Source organism: Ovis canadensis, chromosome 4 (genome assembly GCF_042477335.2).
Source record: "Ovis canadensis isolate MfBH-ARS-UI-01 breed Bighorn chromosome 4, ARS-UI_OviCan_v2, whole genome shotgun sequence".
Lineage (NCBI taxonomy): Eukaryota > Metazoa > Chordata > Mammalia > Artiodactyla > Bovidae > Ovis > Ovis canadensis.
In genome coordinates, this window is record NC_091248.1 from 118333106 (window position 1) to 118357617 (window position 24512).

The following is a 24512-nucleotide window of genomic DNA, read 5'->3' on the forward strand; positions in this document are numbered from 1 at the left end:
CTCCCCCTGCCCCAGTCCCCACAGCCCTGCATCCTAAGAGTGCTGGGCAGCCTCCAAGGCTAGGGCATTTGCAGTGATGCAGCATGGAAGCTAAATGGCTCCTAAAACCAGCATGAATGTGGTTCATCTTTCTGTAGGGCCAGTAACAGTAAAATACGTTCTACAAAGCAGAATATAAAATCTGCCTCACGTGAATTCAGACATTTCACTCTTGTAGAAAGCTGGAAAACTGGAGAAGTACTGCCTTCGTGCATTTTGAGTTCTCTTTCCCTTGTTTCTCCCTAACCGCTGGGTCCTTTCCGGGTCCCCCATCTCTGCCCCAATCTCTAGTCTTCCCCCCAGGTACTCTCAGCGATTTACAGGTCACCATCCTGCTATCACCAGGAACAAACGCCACCGAGTGACATAAAGGCACAACAGTGGCTGGTTTTTAAAACATAAAGAATATTTCCTTTAATATTTTTCTTTAATAATATATAGAGCTTCTTATAATAACCTGAAGCTTCTCCCACATAGCTATGGATGAATCTTCTACCAGATGGCTATGGGTTGAAGGAGGTTTAGAACAACAAAAGCTTACAACAGTATAAATAGAATTATATAAAATTTAAAATATTTAAGGAAGCTTTAATTTCTATATAACATCTGTAAATATGTTAATTCAGAGATACTGCTATCTTACTCATTTTAAACTGTCCTCTCCTTAAGATGTACAAACATGGATGACATGGGTCTCATCACAGGTCAGTAGCATGTTTTCCAAAGGCCCCACACTGAGCTCATCACTCTGTCAGGCCAGCATTTCTCAAACTGTAATGAGTTTAATAGTCTCCCAGCCTAACAGTGATGCATGCTGCTGCCGCTGGGCCAGGGTAAGGCCTACAGCACCTGCACTTTCCTCTGCCTTCAATACTCCTCCTCAAGTCTGCGTATCCACCTGACTTCTTCTATGTAAGTGTCTGTCAAATGCACCTACCTGAGAGGTTCTCCGATCACCTTAGCAGAAGCAGCCAACCACCAGCCCCTTTATTCTACTGCTCTCTTCATGACCTTTTTATCTGAAATTATACGACTTTAATACCTGTCTCTGACTTCGATCCTTCCAACTTGAACTAGGATGGAAGCTCCATGAGGGCAGGGGCTTGGGTTTTGCCCACTCTGGTACCTTCCCCAGAGCCTAGAAGAGTACCGGGCACTCAGTAAACACTCGATACACATGTCAGCAAACCGATGGGACCTGTTCGTCCTACTTCTACACCGAAGCATGCCCCCATCACAAGCAGAAGTGCTGCTGACCCCTAGGGTGCTAAGCAAAGCTCAGACAACAAGGGCCAGCCTGGCCTCTTTCTATCATCCTTCTGAAGGCCTTTCAGAAATGACTGAGTCTCTCATGTGACCATGGAACAGAAGCTTGCCTCTTCCCAGGGACACATCTCCAGTCTTCTGAGCACCTCCCTCGTGTGGAGCTCCAGGATGTCGAGGTTGGAAGGAGTTCGGACATTGTGGTCTCGAAGTTTCCGCATCCTTCGTCGGGAATGGTATGGGGAAGCTGCTTCACTTGAGGACCGTGAAACTGGACACACAGAAGGGATTCCCTGAGATTTAACTGGTTTGCCGTTTTCCTCCTTTAAGAACAAAATTTGGGGTACTTTTATGACAAGGCCACAAACATAAGTGACTAAATAATCATCTATAAAAATATTTTAGAAAACAAAAAACATTCCTTTTCATCATAAAAACAAAAAACACCAAATTATAAAACCTGAACAGCTCTACTGAGATCTTTTCCCCTTTTCTCTCCCACATAAAATACTGTGAACACATATCCTTGATTTTCAACATCATTTTGAAGGCTGTATCATATTCTACTGTAGAGATATAGCATAATTCATTGACCTAATACTTAGGGATAGATATTGCTTTCATTTTTTTACTATCATTTTGGTTCCAAGAGGTGATAGTGGTAAGCAGGTATGGTCATATATCAAGTTTAACTGGAATTGTCTTCTTTACTTTATTAAAGTAATGCTAAGTCAAGGTATATGCCAGTTAGAAATCATACACTAATTTATACTTCCTATCAGCGGAGCAAAAATACAGAATTTTATCTTTGCCAATGTGATAAACCATCATTTGAAATCATAAATTATGTGGTAATATGTGGTTGAATACTTTTTCACATATTGAGAATATTTTTCATATTTTTATTGAATTGGCCATTTCCATCTCTTCTTTAATGAAATTCCTGTTTATATTTTCTTTGTACATTTTTCTACAGCCATTTTGCTGCCTTCTGTACTCCCTACCCTCCAATTAAAAAAAAAAACAAAACACTTTGGTGACTATTTTTGTCCATTATTCTTCCAAGAATATTTCACCATTTTCAATTTGTAATACTAATTTGCAATTGACATATTTTAGAAATGACACTCCCATTTATTAAACTAGAGTTTTATTTCTCTTAGTAAAGATTTCTAGTTTTTTCATATAGACCTATACTTTTTTATTGAGTATATTCTTAGTTTTGGTTATTGTTGTGATATATATTTATATATTTATACATTTATATATATTAAGATTAAATATATGACTTTTGACTTTAAAAATTCATGTATATGCAGCTCTTCAAAAACATAAAAAATTCCCTACTCTATCTGAACATGTTGAGAATTATATGAAGTACTCTATCCAAGGATATTAAACCCAACATTTTAATACCTCTATTTTGTTTCCCAAATACAGCCCTGATCTGAGCCATTAAATTATCAGCATCCATTCCTCCACTTAACTTCCTTTCAGTTCAAGCTAGACACTAACAGAACCACCTTCCTGAAGAATTACTTTAATTAAAATCCTCTATCTTTAACACCTAGAATATCTCCTAATTAATAAAATACCTAATGTCAGACTCCATGGGCTTTTATCAAAGGGCATATACCTAACCCAGGTGTCATAATATTTTCAGTTGAGTGGGTCTCCTTGCCCCAACCCTCTTTCCCATCCAGCTTCACCGGTTCTTACTCATCTTACACATCTGAACATGCATTCATCTTTGCATTGCAGAAATGAGTGAGATCTGAAAGTTTTGTTTATTCTGTATTTTTTTCATTTTCGGAGTAACCTGAAAAACCTGAAGTAACTTGGTAACTACATCCTTATTACTTCATGATGATACAATATTCCAGATTTCTCTGTAGGGCTTTGAAACCCTGAGACTCCTTTCCAGATACAGCTCATTCTAGTTCTTCTAAGAATGTCGAGGCTTTCCAGTATTTGTAGTGTGGTGGTAGATCCAACTGCTTCTCAAAATAGATAGGAACCAAGCATTTAGATGATAGTTTCTACTCTTACCTCTATTGCTCGAATTACTTTAGAAAGTTCTTTAATAAGATGTCCAGGTCTAACATTGTCTGGAATTTCAAAGGCATGTTCAGATACAAGCTGTATTTGGATTAACAAAGATAAGACAACCAAAGTTATTTACATTTTAAGATGTAAAAACTAATAAATTTTTAAGTTCTCTAGATTTTATAGACAAAGTCAAATACCAACAAGCCAGGTCTCAGAACTCATGGAGCTGGTTTCATAGCTTCTAAGGAGATCCTTATTGACTTATGAAATCCTTTTACTTTGAGTTAAACATGGACTTGTCTTACTGTGAATTCTGCTCAAAATGGACTCTACACCTCAAAGCCTACTGTAATTCTAAATACTACTATAATTAGTAAAGAAACTAATGAAGCCTTAAATTTAATTCATAATACAAAAGGATTTGTAAGGGGAAACATAGGCACTAAAATAATCCTAGCTTCTCATGGTAAATCTAATTCATAAAGTCTTTTATTTTTTGCTTTCCAAAAGTAAAATAGGAAAAAGATTCCATCAATAGGAAAGAGGAATTAATTGGCGAGTTACCGTATCTACTGAAGTGCAAACTGCTCTCACTGTTTATTATGTCTAATTCCAAACATTAATCTGTTTATCTAAGAACAGGCTTCCCAGGTGGCTCAGTGGTAAAGAATGCACCTGCATTGCAGGAGATGCAGGTTCAATCCTTGGGTCAGGAAGATCCCCTGGAGAAGGAGATGGCCACCCACTCCAGTTTTCTTACCTGGGAAATCCCACGGACAGAGGAGCCTGGTGGGCTACAGTCCATGAGGCTGCACTGAACACAACTTAGCAACTAAACAACAAATCTAAGAACATCTGACCTTTTAGATGCCCTTAACATACTAATTGCTACTCCTGCTTTATATCCTCTCCCTGGTTTTAGCATAATTTGTTAAAACAAACCAATGGTAACAGTAACACTAAGTGCAAACTATGTGCCAGGCTGAGCAACAACAAATTAAATAACAACAACAAAAAAATAACTGAGCGACTGAACAACAGCAAATGTGCCAGGCAAGATACAGTTGAGTGCTTTACAAATGTTACCTCATAAATCATTTCAACACTAGACAGAGGTTCTCCTAGGACTCTCATTGTACGTCGAGGGAATAGAAGCACAAGTTCACGCTTTATTAACAGCACGGCTAAGACTTGAATCCAAGCCTCTGACTCTGGAGTCCACACCCTGAACCACTAGGTTAATAAGCTGCCTCTCAAAGTGTACTCTAGATGTAATCAATTAACAGTATCTATTATTGATGAATTTTCTTGTTGTTGTTCAGTTGTTCAGCCGTGTCCGACTCCTTTCAACCCCATGGACTCCAGCATGCCAGGCTCCTCTGTCTTCATTGTACATCAAAATCACCCACAAGTTTAGAGGTTCATAGCCTACTACAGATCTATTATACCAAAATCTCTAGGGGAAAAAAGTTATTTCTAAAAATCTCTAAAGGCAATTTTGATAAACACACAAGCTTGAGAACAACTTGTCTAAAGCTTTCAGAAGAAAAGGAATTACACAGTTTTTGCAAGATACTCTTTGTTTTTATCCTGTTATATACGATATACTTTTGTAATCTGTTTTTGCCTTTACTTGTCAATTAGATGATGATGTCTTTGATGCTGATTTTATTTTCCTATATGCTTCCACAGCACCCCTGCTCTAATGTGTATACAGCAATGATTTAAAAAAAAACAAATGAAAAGAAGCATAAAATTATTGGGAGGGTAATCTATTACCCTCAGAGGGTAAAGAATCTGCAGGCAATGCAGGAGACCAGGTTCGATCCCTGGATGGGGAAGATCCCCCAGAGAAGGGCATGGCAACCTACTCCAGTATGGTTGCCTGGACAGTCCCATGGACAGAGGAGCCTGGCAGGCTACAGTCCATGGGGTCGCAGAGTTGGACTCGACTGACAGACTGACACTTTCCCAGTATCTTTTAGGTGGCTCAGAGGTAAAGAATCCGCCAGTCAATGCAGGTGATGCAGGTTTAACCCCTGGGTCGGGAAGATCCCCTGGAGTAGGAAATGGCAACCCAGTCCAGTATTCCTGCCTGGAATATTCTATGGACAGAGGAGCTTGGCGGGCTACAATCCCTGGGGTCACAGACAGGCACAACTGAGCGGCTGAGCACAAGCACACAGAAAGTATCTTTTAAGAGCAGGATTTTTACTTCAAGTGGACATTTAAGAAATCAGCATGGAAATGTATTTTCATCAGATAAAATATTTATCACTTACTAAAGCACTGTGTGTAAAGTTCCAAGAAGGAAATAAAGATGAGAAAGTCCCTGTTTTTTAAGAGCTCATAAATGTAGACAATAAGAAATGGACACATTACTTTATGGACATTACTTTTAAGTCCACTGGCTCAAGAGATATGCTATCGACGTATAAGGAAAGGACCTAAGAATTCCAAATGGAGAGATCTGAGATGACCTCTTAGAGGTGGTAGGATTCGAATGCAAACTATACCACAGTTCAGGGAAAATGGAAAGCTCCTGCTTGAACCCAGACCTCTCTTTTCCTTTGTTCTTACATAAGACCAGCAGAGGGATAACAGCTTTGCAGAGACCGAGCTTCATCTTAGCTCCACCAGTTGTCTTGAGCAAGCACTTACACTCTGAACCTCAACTTCTCTGTATTTAAAATGGGGACAACAACAGCACCACAAACTCATTTAGTTGCTCTGAAGAGTAAATGAGTTAGTAAATGCATTTATGGATATAAAGACTAAACACAGTGGTTAGCACACGATGTGAGCACAAAATTATATACTATTATTCTATATCTACATGTTAATTTCTTAGTCAATATCCCAGATAGTCTCAAATTTACTTTCTTTTCAAGATTAAAGAAGTACCTAGGTACTCCATTCTCAAAAATATAAACAAAAACCAGCATATCTGTATATACTAATAAACACAGGTTGTACTTTTCAGTTAAAGCATGATTCCCATTCCTTCTAGCACTCCCACTTACTGACAGAACAGCATAAGGCTCTGTTTTCCTGACCTTGCCATATAAAAATTAACAGTTTCCCTGATGGCTCAGATGGTAAAGAATTTGCCTGCAGCGCAGGAGACCCAGGTTCAATCCCTGCGTTGGGAAGATCCCCTGGAGAAGGGAATGACTACTCACTCCAGTATTCTTGGCTGGAGGATTCCATGGATAGAGGAGCCTGAAGGGGCGACAGTCCATGGGCTTGCAAAGAGTCGTGGACATGACTGAGAGACTAACAGTTTCACACTTTTCACTTTTCTGACCTTGCCATATAAAAATTAAGTTATTTCACCAAAGACAACTACTTACTTCTTTTTTCATCCATAGTTTTAAAGCAGTATGCAGCGCTTTCACTCCCTGTACTAGGTAAGTCTGAGGCTGAAAACCATCTTCTCTCAGTTCTGTGGGAACGAAGTTAAGGGGGAAAGGAGTTAGGTTCTGTGGCAAAGTGATTAACTTTAGGTTTTGAGTAACCACCAAATATCAAACAAGTTAACAGAGAGGAAAAAAAAGTGAAATAAGAAACAATCAACTGACAAGATGAGAAAGAAAAAGAAACAGAACCACACTCAATACTACTGCCTCCATCTTCTACAGCAGCACCTCTCTCAAGACACCCACCTCCACACAGTGCTACACGGTGTGAGATGGGGTTCTTACTACTCCTTCCTTCCGAAGAAAGTGAGCCCCCTCACCCCATTTAAGGAAAGAAACCATGAATGAGTCCTACCATTTAATTCTGCGCATGCTATCCTGGGAAAAGAGTCACTGATTTGCTTCTTTTCACTGTACCCTTTCTTCCTGTGCAACTTTTAAATGAGAAAACCCCCAATGTTTAGAACAGACTTTGCTGTTTAATCTGTTTATATCTCTTCTTCTGGAAGTTAATGATAATAGTAGCACTATTTGCAAACTGACTAGAAATGTAAGACAACACAGAAACTAGATCGACTGTATTCTCATGGGCACAAGTGCAAAGCAAAACTAGATAAAAGTGAGAAGTGACCCTGAGTCTCCAACTTGACTGCTCAAAAATCATTAAACCAATAATAAATCACTTAAATCTGAAAAGCCACATAAAAAGGTGGCTTTCACGTTTAAAGGGATATTCCCCCACCCACCCACCACCCAAAACCATGTTTCTCCAGGCACAGATCACAGCCCGACACTAGCTGGTGCGCTAACAGGTGCCTTACGCTGGCCACATAACGGTCACAGCAGTGACAGCACAGGCGCCACCTGACTCTCTCAGGACAAGAGAAGTGCTCCCTCAAAGGTTTTTAAAGCAAATGCTTGGGGACAAACATTAAGTAACAGTCCCTTGGCTTCAACTGCGTTTTTTGCTAGGGAGGCACTTTTACATGCCTGAAAATCTGTGCAGGTGACTAGAGTCCCGGGAGAAAGCAACACTTTTCAGGATTCCCTGTGTGGTTCCAATGCAGCAGTTCATGTGTTTTTTGACTATGGACTAGAGCTCTCCTAATTTGTTAAAAAGGTTCTGAACAGGGGGAAATCATGCATTTAAAAAACAAAACAGGGACAACAGCCACCATATTTTTAAAAGAACCTCTCTATCAGTGACTTTAAGTGAATTTACAAATATCATGCATCACATGAAACAACAAAATGTTCAGATTATTACCTTTTAGGGTTTCCAGCAAGTTTTTGGCTACAAACCAACATATGGCTTCAAAGAAAGGGAATTTGAAAAGATCTGGTGTTTTAAGTCTTTTTTCCATCTCGTAACACCTAAATAAAGAAAAGTTGAAGAAATTCAACATTAGCATTTCCAAAGTTAAATGGAGGCAACCAACTTAACTGAAATAAGGCAGCCCATGACACAGAAGACCAATGGGGTCCTACACACTGCTCAACACCACACACGTGAGTAGGACTGAGTCATGATCTGACTCAGGTCTGCCCTTATCAGATCTGACAGTATACTGAAGAATTTACACAGGGCTTCTAAAAGATCACCCCTAGGGATCTGTAGCCTAGTTTTAACAGAAGGAATTTTACAAGGGTTCCACTGTAATAAATATAACGTGTTTAGAAACTAGCTCCCTGTGTTAGACAGCACTCCAACATCCATTCACGGAGTTTTCTTTAGGTCCCACTAAGCATTCCAGCTCAGGACCAAACTTGGGTGGGGTCAAGGTGAGAAGGCAGAAACCATACGGTAGTTTTCTGCAAGAGTCCTTGCAGCAGTCCATATAGCCAGGAGCCGTCTTTCCCCAGGGACAGCTCAGGTATAAGCAAGATTCACTTGGCAAGTATGGGAGTTTGGCTTAAAGCTTCGTGCCCCATAAGAGCCAGAATCTCTTGTAATAACTCCATTGATGCATGGCTTCCAGGGTTCCCCATGGGCATGCCAAGTTACAAGTCAGGAAAGTCAAAAGACATGGCTCCCTACCAGGTATTTCCAGTTCTCCCAGTCCTGTGTAGTTTAACAATGAGGAATCATTTTACCATAAGTAATGTTGCCTAATAACATTCGTCTCTTATTAAGCTACCAGGCGAAGTTTTTGCCCAAAAGTCAGCTTGTCATGCAGAAGGGGAAATAGTTGGTAATCCTTCACCACAGCAAAATTAAAACAGGTATTTCCTAACTTCGAATTGTCCTGTCCCAGCCCCGTATGTTATACCTGAGTCTGACCTGATTTAGTTCAATTCTCTCACTGTAAAGAGAACCAAAGGAGAGCCTATCCATCTCTATAAAATTCTGAAATGTGGGAAAGTATTTAGTCTCAACTTGAATAAATGATTCTTTTTGTTTTAGATTCATCAAGGTGTCCTCTTGTCAAAATTTTAAGACAATTTTTTTTTAAAGTTTCTAATAAGTTATCAGGGCCTATCTCCATGAGATCACAATCAAATATGTTGCTGAAAAAGATCCTTCAAGTGCTGATAACACAAACCTGAGCTGCATGCCAATGTTAAGGTTGTGCAGAAAGTTCCCCCCAAAAGCCATACAGTCCTGAGAAGTGAGCACAGCATGAATCCACCCTGAAACAGTTAAAAGGACATGTCAGTGACTTTTCAACATTTAAACAACACAAATGTGATATCTACCTGTTTTAAGAAACACACAAAAAAATCAGTTTAGCTCATACTTCAGTGCCAGAGAAGCTAATGTCTATTATGATCTAAAGATACAATGATTCAAGTATTTATTAAATGCCTATTCTATGCCACCTCTGTGCTGTGTTTCAGATTAATGCATTGACCCAACTAGACAAAATTATGGTGCAGGACAGAAGGAGCTTTTGGTAATTGTTACTGTTTTCATTTTTTAGTTTAAAAACACATCTAACTTTATGTTAAAGATTTTACTCTGAGACAAGTCAAATCTGGTTAGAGTGAGGCAAGCATGTTTTCATTAAATGAATAATTGGAACTGGCTGAGCCCCTGGCCTTCCTAGTGTCATCCTGAAATGAGGGCCGGTAGGGACCAAGCAGAGGAGGATCGGTGGGACTCCACCCAGGACCTGCCTCTAAGAAAGAAAAGGTAGATCTCCCATATTTTATGAGGCAGGGTTATGGCCCTACAAATATAAATGTTGGCAATCAGAATGTTATCTTCCCATAAAGCCAACATGTTTCCAAAGTGAGGCTCATTTCTAAGAGATGATGTCTAACTTTTGAAAGAAAGGTCTTGTAGACCAAACATAAAGACGCTATACAGATGTAAATAAATATATTCACATACATTTGCATGGAAAAATTGACTGTTAAAATAGACAGATTCCATTTTCTTTATACTTTTCATAATTTGATTCGCCACTGTTCTGTGATATAGTATCTAAAAAGGCCAAGAAGACTGGATTTGAAGTGGTGGCCATTTGTGTGCTCAAAGGCACAAAGTCTTGAGCTTGACCCTGAAATCACAAATTTGAAGTCTGTGTCGGCTTCAAATTCTGTAGCTCAGTGGTTCTCAGTGGAGGAAGCGCTGCCAGCAGAGCGTGGTCTGGAGAGTTCGGGGCAGGGTGGGTGGGGCTGTCACAAGGATCAGGAAGCACCACTGTCATCTTGCGAGCAGGAGGCAGGGTGCAACAGGCAGGACAGTGCCACACAGCAAGAAACTGTCCTGCCTGAGCCAGGCCTTTCAAATATCTGCTGGGCATTCAGACAGGTACAGAATCTGTCACTGACTGAGCCCAGAAACGATGGCTCCATTAATATGAAACAGAGCATCTTTTGCAAGGTTTCAGCACGATTTTCTAGGAACACAACCAGGTAGCCTGTACACTGAAGAAAATTTATCAGTTGCCAAATACCTTGGGGAAAAAAAAAACCAACACTATCTATAGCAGTGGTTCTTCAAATGTGGTCCCCAGACCAGCAGCATCAGCCTCAGCTGCAAACTTATTAGAAATGCAAATTTTCAGGCCCATCCCAGAGCTGCTGAATCAGAACCACTGGGTTAAGGCCCAGCGCTCTGTGTTTTGGGCTTCCCAGGTGGCGCTAGTGGTAAAGAACCCACCTCCCAATGCAGGAGATGCAAGAGATGCAAGTTTGATCCCAGGGGTGGGAAGATCCCCTGGAGGAGGGCCTGGCAACCCACTCCAGTATTCTTGCCTGGAGAATCTCATGGTCAAAGGAGCCCAGTGGGCTACAGTCCACACGGTCGCAAAGAGTTGGACAGGACTGAGCAGGCACACATGCTCTGTGTTTTAATAAGCCCTCCAGGTGACTCTGAGGGTCTGTGGAGTTTGAGAACCATTAATCCACACCAATGCTATAGACCTGTACTGCTTAGCTGGCCTGTGCATCACCCTACTTCCAATGTTGCTGTGCCTGAGCAGGGACATTGCAAAATAATATTTTATTATAAATTACTTCTAATTTCTTTATAACCTAATTAGATTATTACATCAATTGGGGGAAGGGAATTATTGGTGCTGGAGGTCATACCGATGATAAATTTGAGTTTAAGATTTTAAAACAGATATAACAAACTATTTACTACAAAAAGGAGTTTAGGGGGTCCTTAAGGGAGGGGCTTAGCCCATTCACAGTGAAAATATTGATAGGTATCTAGATTTTATCAATTCTGGTAGTTCTAGGCATTTACTCATTCATTTATTCAACACATACTTATTATATACTCCATAGCCAAAGTAAGAAAGCAGGGCCTGTAACAGATCCTTGCAAACTCTGCAGCCATTAAGGTCACCCAAATCAGAAGAACACAACTCTCAGAACCACTGGCCTGCAGAAGAATCCATGCCCTGCATTCAGTCACCTCTCAAGATGATACACCTAATGCCTATTCTTGAGGCTATAACTAAGGCTGATACTCAATCCCTTCCTAGGCTCCCTCAGAACATACTCATTTGCCTCCTAATTATCCCAGGATAGCAGCCCAGACTCCTACAGCAGACTTGGCCTTCAACATCAGCGCAGAGCTGACCAATTAAAAACTGAAGGGAATTTCATCAAAATTTTAAAATTTTGTGCAAAGAACATTATCAAGAAAGTGAAAAGACAACCCACAGAATGAGAGAAAACATTGCAAATCATATATCTGAAAAGGGTCTATTCAGAATATATAAAGAATTCTTACCACTCAGCAATAAAATGACAGCCCAACTCAAAAATGGGCAAAGGATTTAACAGACATTTCTCCAAAGAAGACATACAAACAGCCAGTATGAAAAATGTTTAGCATCGTTACTCACTAAGGAAACACAAATTAAAACCACAATGAGATACTAGTACTTCACACCTACTAGAATGTCAAAAATAAAGATAAGCACAGTGGTGGTGAAGATGTGGAGAAATTGAAATACCTGTACATTGTTGGCAGGAACATAAAATGGTACAGCCGTTAGGAAAACAGTTTGGCAGTTCCTCAAAAAGTTAAACATCATTAAACCGTATGACCCAGCAATTCCACTACTAGGTATAAACCCAAGGGAAATGAAAACAAACCTCCACACAAAAACTATCACACAAATGTTCAAAGCAGCACTATTCATAACAGCCAAAAAGTGGAGCCAACCAAAATGTCCATCAACTGATGAGGGGATAAACGAAATGTGAAACATCCATGCAGCGGAATATTACTTGGCCATAAAAAGCAATGAAACACTGATAAGAGATACAACATGGATAAGTCTAGTAAACATGATGCCAACTAAAAGAAGCTGGATACAAAAGGTCACCTATTATATATGAAATGTCCAAAACAGGCAAATCCAGAGCCAAAAGAAAATTAGAGGTTACTAGGGGCTGAGAGGAGGGGGAATGGGGAGTGTCTGCTAACTGGCACAGGGTTTCTTTTTGAGGTGATGAAATGTTCTGGAATTAGGGAGAGGGTTGCACAGTTCTGTTAATCTACTAAAAACCACTGAATTGCACACTTTTAAAGGGTGTGTATTAAGGTATGTGAATTTTTCAAAATAAAAATGAAGGCAAATGACACAAAACACAATGCCAAAACAAGTTGAACCACAAGAGAAACCCTCCAAGGGACAAGGACGTGAAAAGCTCAACATAAGAATCATCTCTCAGGTTATGCAAAGCCACTTTCCAAACTCAGAGGTTAAACTCAGTTAAACTCAGAGGTTCCAATCAAAAGCGGGACTCTGTGATGAGCAATCGCTATGGGGAGTAGGGATGGGATTAAAACCTTACCTGTAGGAACAAATAAGGTATGTCCCTGCTTTACCACACATTTGTAGCATTTATCCACCTTATCTCCAAAGAACACTTCACTCTGGGTCACAGATGAACTCCAAGATTCATAGAGGGCCAAATTGTCATCTGTTGGCTTTATCAAATAAAAAACCTTCTCGCCCTAGGAGGAAGTAATCACACTATTTTTGAAAAAGGAAATGCCATTCTCAGGGTGGCCTATATTGATGCAATTTCCCAATACAATGTTCTAAATTAAATTAGATAATTATCAGATTTCTTAGGCTCAGAAAGACATATTTCACATGCCTGACCAATAGCTACTGCCTTTAATAAGCATCTCCACAGGTACTAACGCTCCCCCTCCCAATAAGACAAGGAGTCAGTAAAGTCGTGATGGAGAAACAGTTACAGGAAAGGAGGGTAAAGAATCACAAGCATCCTACTGATCTCATGTTCAAGGTGTAGAAGTAAATACATGTTAACGGGCCCTAGGTTACAGAGAGTGATCTCTGCAAACTCTGCCCTTTCTCCTAAGACCTATAACGCTACAGCTGTTTTTAAAGACTTATGAACAGACTTTCTTTAGTGAACTGACCCTCTGCTTTCTCATGAAGCAAAGGAAGAGGAGCTCGAGGCACAGCATCAAACAGAGTCCAGAGCGGTGCTGATGCACAGGCACGTGGTTTAGACAAAGATCTGGTTCTAGAGCAACACTGTCCAAAAGAACTTTCTGTGACGATGGAAATGTTTCCTATCTGTGCTACGCGATACAGTGGACATAAAGCCCTAAGTGCCTACTGAGCACTTGAGATGTGGTTAGTACAAATGACAAGCTGAATTTGACATTATGTTTCATGATTTAAATTTAGCCCCATGTGCTGAATGGCTACTGCACAGTTCTAGTTAAAACAAGGTGAATATATGCTCTCAAGGAGAATTCATAATTTTATGGGCATTCCTGACTTATCCAACTTGCTGTCTTTAGTCTGACCTTAAGATCAGAAGCAATTATTACTATAATTTTGCTCCTTCTCAGGTATCTGATTTACGGGTTGACTAGAGGGAAGAAGACTATATGTTTTTGCGGTTAAGTGAACAAAGAAATACGCCAAGCTTACCCAGAGGACATGGTACCAAACTGAAGTCCCACCAAAATCAATGTGGAAATCTGTGTAGCTGTCTTGAACTCCCATTAAGCAGTATTTCTGAACAAATGGCTTGGGAAAGACTGAATCATCTGGCCAATAATTTTCCACCCAGGAAAGTTTTCTGGCTATATCAGGAACCTCCACCAATTCAGACATCCTTTAAAAAAAAAACAACAGACACACACACACACACCCACATCATGCAAATTAAAACTTCTTAAAACTGCACCTCCCATCTCAACCCCAACCAAGAAATTAACTGGAACTCAAGGCTAACAAGAATACTTCAAGTTTGAACATGCCAAAGCAAAATGTACAACAACATAGCTGTATCTCTGGACCACTTTAGGAGTCACAATTATGTTTCTTACTAAAGTAAATGCATCATTTAACTACATCGAGCTAACACTCACAGAGCTGAATCAAAACACCCAGAACTACTCACTTTGTATCTGAAAATTCAAGGCTGATCACGTTTAACACTTTTGGTCTGCTGGGATTCGTGAAGTATTTCACGTAATTGTGAAGCGTCATTTTGCTGTCTGCCTGCCTTGCCACATCAATGACATCTATTACTTTGTCACCACCTGCAGAGAACAATCATAGCCTTATTATTGTGCTTAAGAGTTTCACCAATAGATGCCCTAAACAAAATTTTTTTAAAGACCATATTTACTGCACGTGATAATTAAGCCATCTATAAGAACTACATAGCTTAGACAAAGACTCTTCCTATATCCTTACTTTTTAAGTCCAACTGGAACTTCTGAACAAACGAACAATTTTTGAAAGAATAAAGCAATTAAGACAGAGCTGCATAATTAACACTGAGTGTAAAAATTTATGTGTTTACAAAGCTTTCCATACAACAACGATTTCTTGTGCATCCTATGACAGAAGCGCATATTACACTGGTAGGTAAAAACTGAGCCACCTGTTCTGGCTGTTAATTCCTGGTAATCAAAATTATAATTAATAATTCTACACAAAATGTGGACACAGACTTTTCCCTTTTACTTCTTTAACACTTAAGATTCTGAGTCCATCATTTTGAGAAACCAATCAGTCATTGGGGAATTAGTGAACAAATTAACCAGGACAAACAATTTCTGCTTGCCTGGTAGTGTCTGCTCTCCTAATATTCTGCTTCAAGGAAAAAATGAAGCAAAAATCAGTGCATATTATTGTTTGTGAGATGAGTTTTGAAGTGGGATTAATTTACAATTTTCCGATAAAACCATGAGCTACTGTAGGCACAACACTGAATCACCCTAAAAACCAGTTAGCTTTACAGTGTCTGACAGGATAAGGCGAAATTCAAAATACAGCAATGCTTAATCTGAAACAGGAAACAAGTACCCGTTTCTTACCTGAATGTAACTTTAAACAAGCTAAGAAAGTCAAATAGACTATTTATATTTAGGAGGCAAAACAATCCTGTTAATTGAAGCATTTTACAGTATTAAAAAAGTTAGCTATCAAGTAGTGTGAACATTTTACCTACACTTTTATTACACTAGCCATTTATTTTACAATGTTATCTATACAAACAGGTTTACGTGAAACCTCAGCCTCATCTAATTTATCAAATAGTTCAAAACTAAGCTGAATGTGAAGTGAGGCAATTTAACTGGATTTCCTCGGTGAAACAATTGGCAATGTCAACCAATGGATAGACAAAGGGACAAATTCTCAGATTATTTCAGGCTCAGAAGATAACATAAAGAATAGACAGTTTGAGTCAAGACAGACTTGAGATCTAATCCTCAAATAATCTTTATCTACTTTGCTGACAAGGAATGAGATCTACAGAGTCAGCTTTCTCTCTCAATACCCTTATGAGAATGAAAGAAGTGCCTGAAAATGTCAACAATAATGCAACAGATAAAGGGTCTTCTACCTTGTTTCTTAGACCTTTCTGGGACTCAATATAAAACATTAAGTCCAGACATCATTAAAAGGCAGTATCAAGTCATTGAAGTAAAACTAGGTTTGAAAATAAGCTTCTCTTTTTCTAGGCAGCAGGAGGTTACTAAAGCAGGATCCAGAAAACTTGTACCTGAATGCTGCTACCAAGGTCTAGAACTCACCCAGTTTCCCAAAGACTTCTTTTTCATATCTGTAGCTACCCCTCTGTAATAATTTTTCCTAGCAAGTATCAGGAAGTTTGATGGCAAAAAACAAACAAAGCAACAGGAGGAGGCTGTACAGAATGCTCCCTTCTGTCTTTCTGAAAGTAGGTCTACTGAGAAAAAAGTTTTCAAAGTACATGACGTGGCATTTCACTTTTCCTGACCCAGAAACTGAACTAAACTAACATCTCTTCATTCAATTTTTAGTATTTTAGGATAATATCAACTTTATTTTTTACCGTGTTTTCCCAAGCAATTAAAGGAATCCAGTTCGTACCTACATAACGTTCCACATCCATGACAGAAAAAGTTGGTGGCGGGAGCCTGAGTCCCAGATCATCTAATTTGGGGACCATTATAGGGACTTCAAATCCGTGTTTCTCCAGGTACCTTTGTGTCAGCTGGCTGCCATGCATCTTTACAATGATTTCATCGGCACTAAAGAAAATACAAGAGTAAAATGTCATCTTTGCTGATCAGTTCAGCTAAAAAAAAAAAAATCTGGTAATGGATTAATTCATATGCTCTATTATTACCTGAATCAGTGGTTCTCAACCTATCTCATACCTAATTTTCCTTTTTATAACTCATGTTTTATAAAGCTCCTTTTAGTATCCTACATACAATTGGAAAAATATATGTGAATTATATAAAATGCCTTAACTATAACAAGAGAAAAAACAAATTATAGCAAAATATGGATTTCAATATGTAAATATTCAGGTAAACAACACTAGAAAAGATAACAATAACAGTTCAGTTCAGTCACTCAATCATGTCCTACTCTTTGCCACCCCATGGACTGCAGCATGCCAGGCTTCCCTAACAGAATAACAGAATAACGGGACGCCTACAAACAGTCGTAATGAATGGTTAGATTTAAAAGAAGTAACAGATTAGAAGTAACTCAACACACGCTACACAGAAAACCAGCCAAGAGCAAAAGGGAGGGAGTACAATACAATAGGAGCTGGTTAGGATAAGTAAAAACAGATCATGTTTTATCTTGCTATAAAATTCTACACAAATATTTATTAGACATCATAAAGTCTCCCGGGACATAGAACAATTCATGCTTTCCTGCACACTGGAGGATGACTAGCATCCATAGTCCCTACTCATTGAGACAACGTCCAAATGCCCCAGTTGAGAATTCCTGATTTAAAAGGTCATTATCCTCAGTATTTAATAAGTTTTAATACGTTAGTCACCTTAAGCCACTAAAAACGGGTTGCTGAACTTCTGGCTGCATTCTTTAGTGACTAACCTGTTCTAGGCATTACACTCAAGTGTGGTCTGTCTGTCCCTTTTCACTGTCCCCTCAGTTTAGCTCAGTTCAGTCACTCAGTTGTGTCCAACTCTTTGCTACTCCATGAACTGCAGCATGCCAGGCTTCCCTGTCCATCAACAACTCCAGGAGCTTGCTCAAACTCATGTCCACTGAGTCAGTGATGCCATCCAACCAGCTCATCCTCTGTCGTCCCCTTCTCTTCCTGCCTTCAGCCTTTCCCAGCATCAGGGTCTTTTCCAGTGAGTCAGTTCTTTGCATCAGAAGGCCAAAGTATTGGAGCTTCAGCTTCAACATCAGTCCTTCCAATGAATATTCAGGATTGATTTCCTTTAGGATTGACTGATTTGATCTCCATGCTCTCCAAGGGACTCTCAAGGGTCTTCTCCAACACCACAGTTCAAAAGCATCAATTCTTTGGCACTCAGCCTTCTTTATGGTCCAGCTCTCACATTCATTCATGACTACTAGAAAAACCACAGCCTTGACTAGATGGACCTTTGTCCATCTAGCAAAGTAATGTCTCTCCTTTTTAATATGCTGTCTAGGTTGGTCATAGTTTTCTTCCAAGGAGCAAGTGTCTTTTAATCTCATGGCTGCAGTCACCACCTGCTGTGATTTTGGAGCCCAAGATAATAAAGTCTCTCACTGTTTCCACTGTTTTCCCATCTATGCCATGAAGTGATAGGACTGGATGCCATGATCTTTGTTTTTCTAATGTTGAGTTTTAAGCCAGTTTTTTCACTCTCCTCTTTCACTTTCATCAAGAGGCCCTTTAGTTCCTCTTAGTTTTCTGCCATAAGGGTGCTGTCATCTGCATATGTGAAGTTATTGATATTTCTCCCTGCAATCTTGATTCCAGCTTGTGCTTCACCCAGCCCGGCATTTCACATGATGTACTCTGCACTGAAGTTAAATAAGCAGGGTGACAACAGTCTGCCTTGGCCCACTCCTTTCCCAATTTGGGACCAGTCCATTTTTCCATGTCTGGTTCTAACTGTTGCTTCTTGACCTGCATACAGATTTCTCAGGAGGCAGGTCACGTGGTCTGGTATTCCCATCTCTTCAAGAATTTTCCAGTTTGTTGACTGTTCCCTAACCATAAATCAGAGATCTCTAAAAATGGATAGTCTCAATTTTATATTTCAAATGTTCACAGAATTGCAGCTGCTATACATTGAAAGTTAAGGGCATCATTTGCATCATAGGTTAAACACAACAGTTTCCTTTTTTACAATCAGATCTTAGCTATCTTGATGTCATCTGTAGCCTAGCTGTCAAGGAAATAACAGGAGAAACTAGGTCTCTGAATTACTGAGCTCAGATCACCCCACCTTCTCAGTAATAGTAGGTCAGTTTAAGGCCTTAAAAAAATCCAGACAGACTTTTCTTGGACAGTCATGTAAATAGAAGGCTTAGAGCTTCTTTACCTGACTCACTGAGTTCTGTACTGCCTTTTATTTTCCCTATAAATATTCCCAAGTGTTCCTTGTTCCTCAGCCTCTGAGAATTTAACAATTCCTTAAACTCCAATCTACAGGAAAATCTTAAATCTCTTGTACTCCTTCATCTTAAATGTTTGGTGTTTTACTCCACCAAAGTGATCAAAAATATTTAGGTTCAAGTTCTTAAAAACACAGGTACATGATTACTTACAAGAGAAAGAAAACTGGACACTATACCATAGTGGGCTAGTTAAGTAAACTGTGGTACGTATATATGGTACAGACACACACACACACACACACTATTGCACACTACACAGCAGTTAAAGAGTGAGATAAACTTATGTATATATACGGAAGGGTATCTATTAAATATAACAGTAAAAAACCAAAGCAAGTTGCACAACATATGTGTAACATAACCCCATGTTGCCTTTTAAAATTAGAAGTGTATACACATCACACATCTGTACACATAACTGTTTTTAAAAATTATCATTTACATTAAAAAAGGATCCAAAAAAACTTTAAGTCTTAAAATAAGGGTGGAGAAGATAACCCATTCACTTTATTTTACACATTTCTATGCTAATCCCATTGAATATGTGTGATTTAGTTAACTACTGTCACTCTGCCTGTGGAGGTTTATGGAGTTACACAAAATAAAACCAAGACCTTTAATTAATGATAAGTACAGTGTGGACATTTGTGATCATCTCTGTAATCTGTATTTAACTCGTTGTGTTTAACACTTTGGCAGAGAAGCCACAGGAATCGCTGGGCCAGGATTTTTGACACTACTCTTTTGGGTTACAAACCTATTTAAAAAAATGAAAGCTATGCCCCCTCTCCCTGAAAAATTCACATTCATACATCAACAATAAATAGTTTATACAGTTTTAGGGAACTCACAAGTCTCTGAAGCCAGCCGAGAGACACTGGCTGAAAACTTGGGCTCCAAATCAATCAATGAAAATAGACATTTCTCCAATGACTTTGATACTGATAAAAGAGAATATTTGAGAACAGGGCCTTTAATATCACAAAAAGCACATGGAAATCACTGTGTTTCATATTTTTTTCTCTGTTACCTGTGGAAGCCAACAGAAGCCACTTATCATTTATGCTTCTGTTTAAGGAAGGGGAATGGCCAGGAATCCTCAAGATTACAAAGAGCGAGCAGGGTTTTATACTTACAGGATCTGAAATAATTCCATAATAAGCTGCAGGTGATATTGTGATTGAAATTTAAATTGTACTTCCCCTTTTTAACAAGCCTGGATGTGATCCCATGTAAAAAGCCTATTAAGCATTATCACTTTAAATAGATGTCAGGCAGTGAGTAGGAAATGATCTAAATTAGCATGGTTAAATGCTGCATAATGCTTTTGACACTCTTCTCTTAAGCCATATAACTCAAATACATTATCTTAAAAAAATAAAAATTTAAAAACAAAAACCTAGTCTTGCTGCCACCAGAGGCTGAGCAATGGCTGTGAGGACTTCTGGCAGAAGTAGGGTGGAGACAGATCAGAAAACATAAGGGAAAACAGAGCGTGAAAAGAGGAGGAGGTGAGGCAAAGGAGAGAGAGAAGCAGCCGGCGGACAACGCAAGGACCAAGCTAGGTAACGTTCTTAAGTGTTTCTGGTCACAACAGGTTTACGTACCTTGGGAAGACTCGAGAACGTAGTTCCTTCACGAAAGTTCTAGTTCCAGCCTGCACTGGTTTGGAACCATCATCAATTTCTGTGTAGTCATGCCTGTGCCAGTTCCTCCTCTTTTTCACTGGATTTTGAGAAGATTAAAAGAAGAAAACATCTCTGTAACTGGTGGTACCACATACTTTCTATCATTATAGTCTACATAATCAGAAACAATTGTGAAGTACAATAACTCACATTTTAAAATGTATTTCTAAGGTTGAAGAAGTAAAATTTACTTTATGCCATGCTGCAACTATAGGCAGTTAACTGAGGGGTTTTAAAAATCCTTCTACTACTAATGATAGTAGTCTACTATCATTATCATTATTTTGGCTACGTCTCACAGCATGCAGGATATTAATTCCCCGACCAGGATTCGAACCCACACCCCCTGCAATGGAACCTTGGAATCTTAACCAGTGGACCACCAAGGAAGTCCCTTAAATCCTTCTACTTCAAAAATTATTTTAAAATTAAACCAAGGAATTCAAATTAGCAGATTGAGCCTTTTATAATACCCATATTTATACAGACTCTAAACCTTACTACTATTTAAAATCTTGACTGTCACTAGAACATTAGGTCATAACATGATTTTTATAGATCATCCAAATCAGTCTCTCAGGACAGGGCCTTTGATCTCACGTCAGAAATCTATTTTAACAGCACAGTCACTTCTCTTTTATGTCAAGATTTATTCCCAAAATAAGCATGGTTACACTGACACAGGAACAGCATCATAACATAAGGAGGACAAGTGAGATGACAGAATCAGTACCGGAGGGCTCTTTCTAACGCTCAGATCCTGTGAGTCAACAGCTCTGGGAGGCTAAGACTCGAGTAGGCGCAGCAGACGAAATCAGGACACCTGGCTTTGACTCCTAGTTTAGTCACAACTTCCTCTGCACATGTGTGTGCATGCTCAGTTACTTAGCTGTGTCTGATTCTTTTGCAACCCCATGAACTGGAGCCCACTACGCTCCTCTGTCCATGGAACATTCCGGGCAAGAACACTGGAGTGGGATGCCATATCCTCTGATAGGACATCTTCCCGACTCAGGGACTGAACCTGCAGCCCCTTCACTGGCAGGCAGACTCTTTACCACTGGTACCAGCTGGGAAGCCGCAACTTACTCTGCAACATGTCTGGGTGCAGTGTCCTCGATGTGGAAATGAAGGGGAAATGTTCTATTTTTCAGAGTGTGCTGCAGAACCCTTAATAAAAGGGAAGATGGAGAAGAGACTGAGGTTGGAGCTCTGGATCTCATTCATTCCTCTTTTCATCAGGGTGGAACCACTTGCACATCTTTTGTGTGGCATCAAGGTAAGATTTCAGTTTTACATCTTTTTTTTTTTTTAATCACTTTTAAGCATAAAACTTCCGTAATTCTGGGAAATGTGTGAGTGAGTGAAAGTCATTCAGTTATGTCTGACTCTTTGAGAGCCCATGGTCTCTACAGTCCATGGAATTCTCCAGGTCAGAATACTGGAGCAGGTAGCCGTTCCCTTCTCCAGGGGATCTTCCCAATCCAGGGATTAAACCCAGGTCTCTGTCACTGCACAGAGTCGGACACGACTGAAGCGACTTAGCAGCAGCAGCAGCCCTCATTGCAGGTGGATTCTTTACCATCTGAGCCACCAGGGAAGCCCGGGAAATGTATTGATGTCTAAAATTTACTTAGATGGAATAAAAAAATAAGATGGGCAATGTACAGTGGGATAGTTAGTGGACAGATATGAGATAAACAAGTAACGTGAAATGTTGATAGTGGAATCTAGATGGTGGGTTTAGAGGTAATATTCTTTCAACTTTTCCTGGATATTTGAACATTTTCATAATAAAACCTTGGCAGGGGTGACAACTCTATGAGTCTAAGTTATTTCAAACCCTTCACCTTACAAAGATCATAATAATAAAATACTGCTGGATCCTCATGAGGATAAGGACAAGCCACACATAAATAATCAATAGGGGTAGAAATCAGGTTCCTTCGTATCTAAGTCTCAAACAAGATTCCCAAGTAACTTATGGCAGTCAGATCCTCAAATGGAAGACAGTAAGTCCCATTTTTTAAAAAAACCTCATGGAAAAAAACTGACAATCATTAAGCAACCTTCCTAGAAAAGACCATTAAGGCAACCTTCGTGTGTGTGTGTGTGTGTGTTCTTTTTTCCTCACTTAAAATCACTTCTAGGGAATTCCCTGGCGATCCAGTGGTTAGGACTCTGTGCTTTCACTGCTGTGGGCCCTAATTCGGTCCCTGGTTGGGGAACTAAGATCCCACAAGCCTCGCTACACAGTCAAAAAACAAAACAAACAAACAAACCAACCAAAGGTACATGATTCAAAGGTATTTCATTCCAGGCTTTTTGCTTACATATAAACAGATATATAACCCCATTTTATTTTCAGCTGGGATCATAATGTTTATGCTTATCTTTACTATCATGGGCATTTTCTCCTTATTTAATGTTCAAAAACAATTTAAAGGCAGCCTAGAATTTTAAGATGTAAATGAAGATGCATCTTTAAACAAAGATGAAATTAATATTTATATACATAAATCTGTTTCTGGCTACATACTACAAAACTGCCTCCCAAAAAGTGGTAGGTAAGCCATTCTCACCAATATATATAAGCAACCTGGCCAACAGTGGGAAAGAGGGAGGAAGGGAAAAAAGAAAAAGAACAAACTGCCCATTTGAAAGTTAATAATGATGTTACATTGTTTTAATTTTCATTTTGGCATAACAGATTAAAATTAAAACAGATTGGGATTGGACAGCTATGGATTCAAACTCCAGCTCTGCTAAACAGCTACATCAAAGACCTAGTAATATCATTTTTCTCACATCAAGGTGTTACAAATATCAAAGTAGATAACAAATCTATTAGCAGTACTTCTCAGCACAGTGTCTGGGGCAATCAATCAGCTGCCAACTACTTTTCTTTCCTTTTAAATGTGTTGACTTGCAGGATGTTAACAGAAGGCTACAATGTCCTGTTGGACCAATATCCTCAACACATCAAATCAGTCACTGCAGGAGCTGACTGAATTTCTTAAAGGAAGGAGGCCAGCGAAAGAATATTTTAATAGTGGTCATAGGGAAAGGAGAGAACATTTTGCATTTGGATTGCATGTGCCTGAGGAGCACTGAGAATATGTGTTTAAGTATTGGGCTGGGTTTTTTGAGACTGGTCCTTGAACACAGTTCTTAATTCCCATTAAGAAGGTAAAGTCTAAATTCACCGTATTAATGAATATTTTACTGTCTAAATGGAATCTGTATTAAGGATTCCTGGGGAACTCTGAAAGAAATAGAACATCTTTGGTAGCAAGTAAGAGAGGCTTAAGAGCAAGACAGAAAATGTCCAAAAGGGATTACCCAAACTAGGTGTGAGGGTGAGGGGTGGGGCAATGGAACCTTAAAGCGGGATAAAACGGACTGCTGGATCCGGAGTATTTTCCTTATGGCTACTTAAAGTCAGACTTTTCGCCCAGAAGACTGTCCATGCCTCATCTTATGTTATTCGAGGATGAGAAGAATATGAAGGGGCAGGTAATAGTCAATGGGCTCCCCTTTGAAGCATTGTTATTCAAAGTGTAGCTTCATGATCCATTATGGATTGTGAAATCAATTTAGTGAGCATGACAAGCTTTTAAAAAAATTAAATCACACAGGAAAAAAGAAAATAAGAGTGCATTACATGGAACAGTGTTTTAAATACTACATTATTCTGATTTATAGTAGCCCAT

General features: G+C 39.3%; 1 protein-coding gene across 1 annotated transcript in view; it reads right to left on the bottom strand.

Moving 5' to 3' along the window:
- The window catches only part of KDM7A (lysine demethylase 7A), a 71462-nt gene that overhangs the window by 8567 nt on the left and 38383 nt on the right, over positions 1-24512 (bottom strand). The window contains exons 3-12 of the mRNA XM_069588551.1: positions 20719-20836; positions 16595-16755; positions 14631-14772; positions 14156-14342; positions 13035-13197; positions 9314-9401; positions 8038-8144; positions 6705-6796; positions 3352-3441; positions 1416-1625 (exon numbers count right to left, since the gene is read on the bottom strand). Coding sequence (XP_069444652.1) covers positions 1416-1625; positions 3352-3441; positions 6705-6796; positions 8038-8144; positions 9314-9401; positions 13035-13197; positions 14156-14342; positions 14631-14772; positions 16595-16755; positions 20719-20836 — 1358 coding nt within the window. The remainder of the gene's footprint in view (positions 1-1415; positions 1626-3351; positions 3442-6704; positions 6797-8037; positions 8145-9313; positions 9402-13034; positions 13198-14155; positions 14343-14630; positions 14773-16594; positions 16756-20718; positions 20837-24512) is intronic.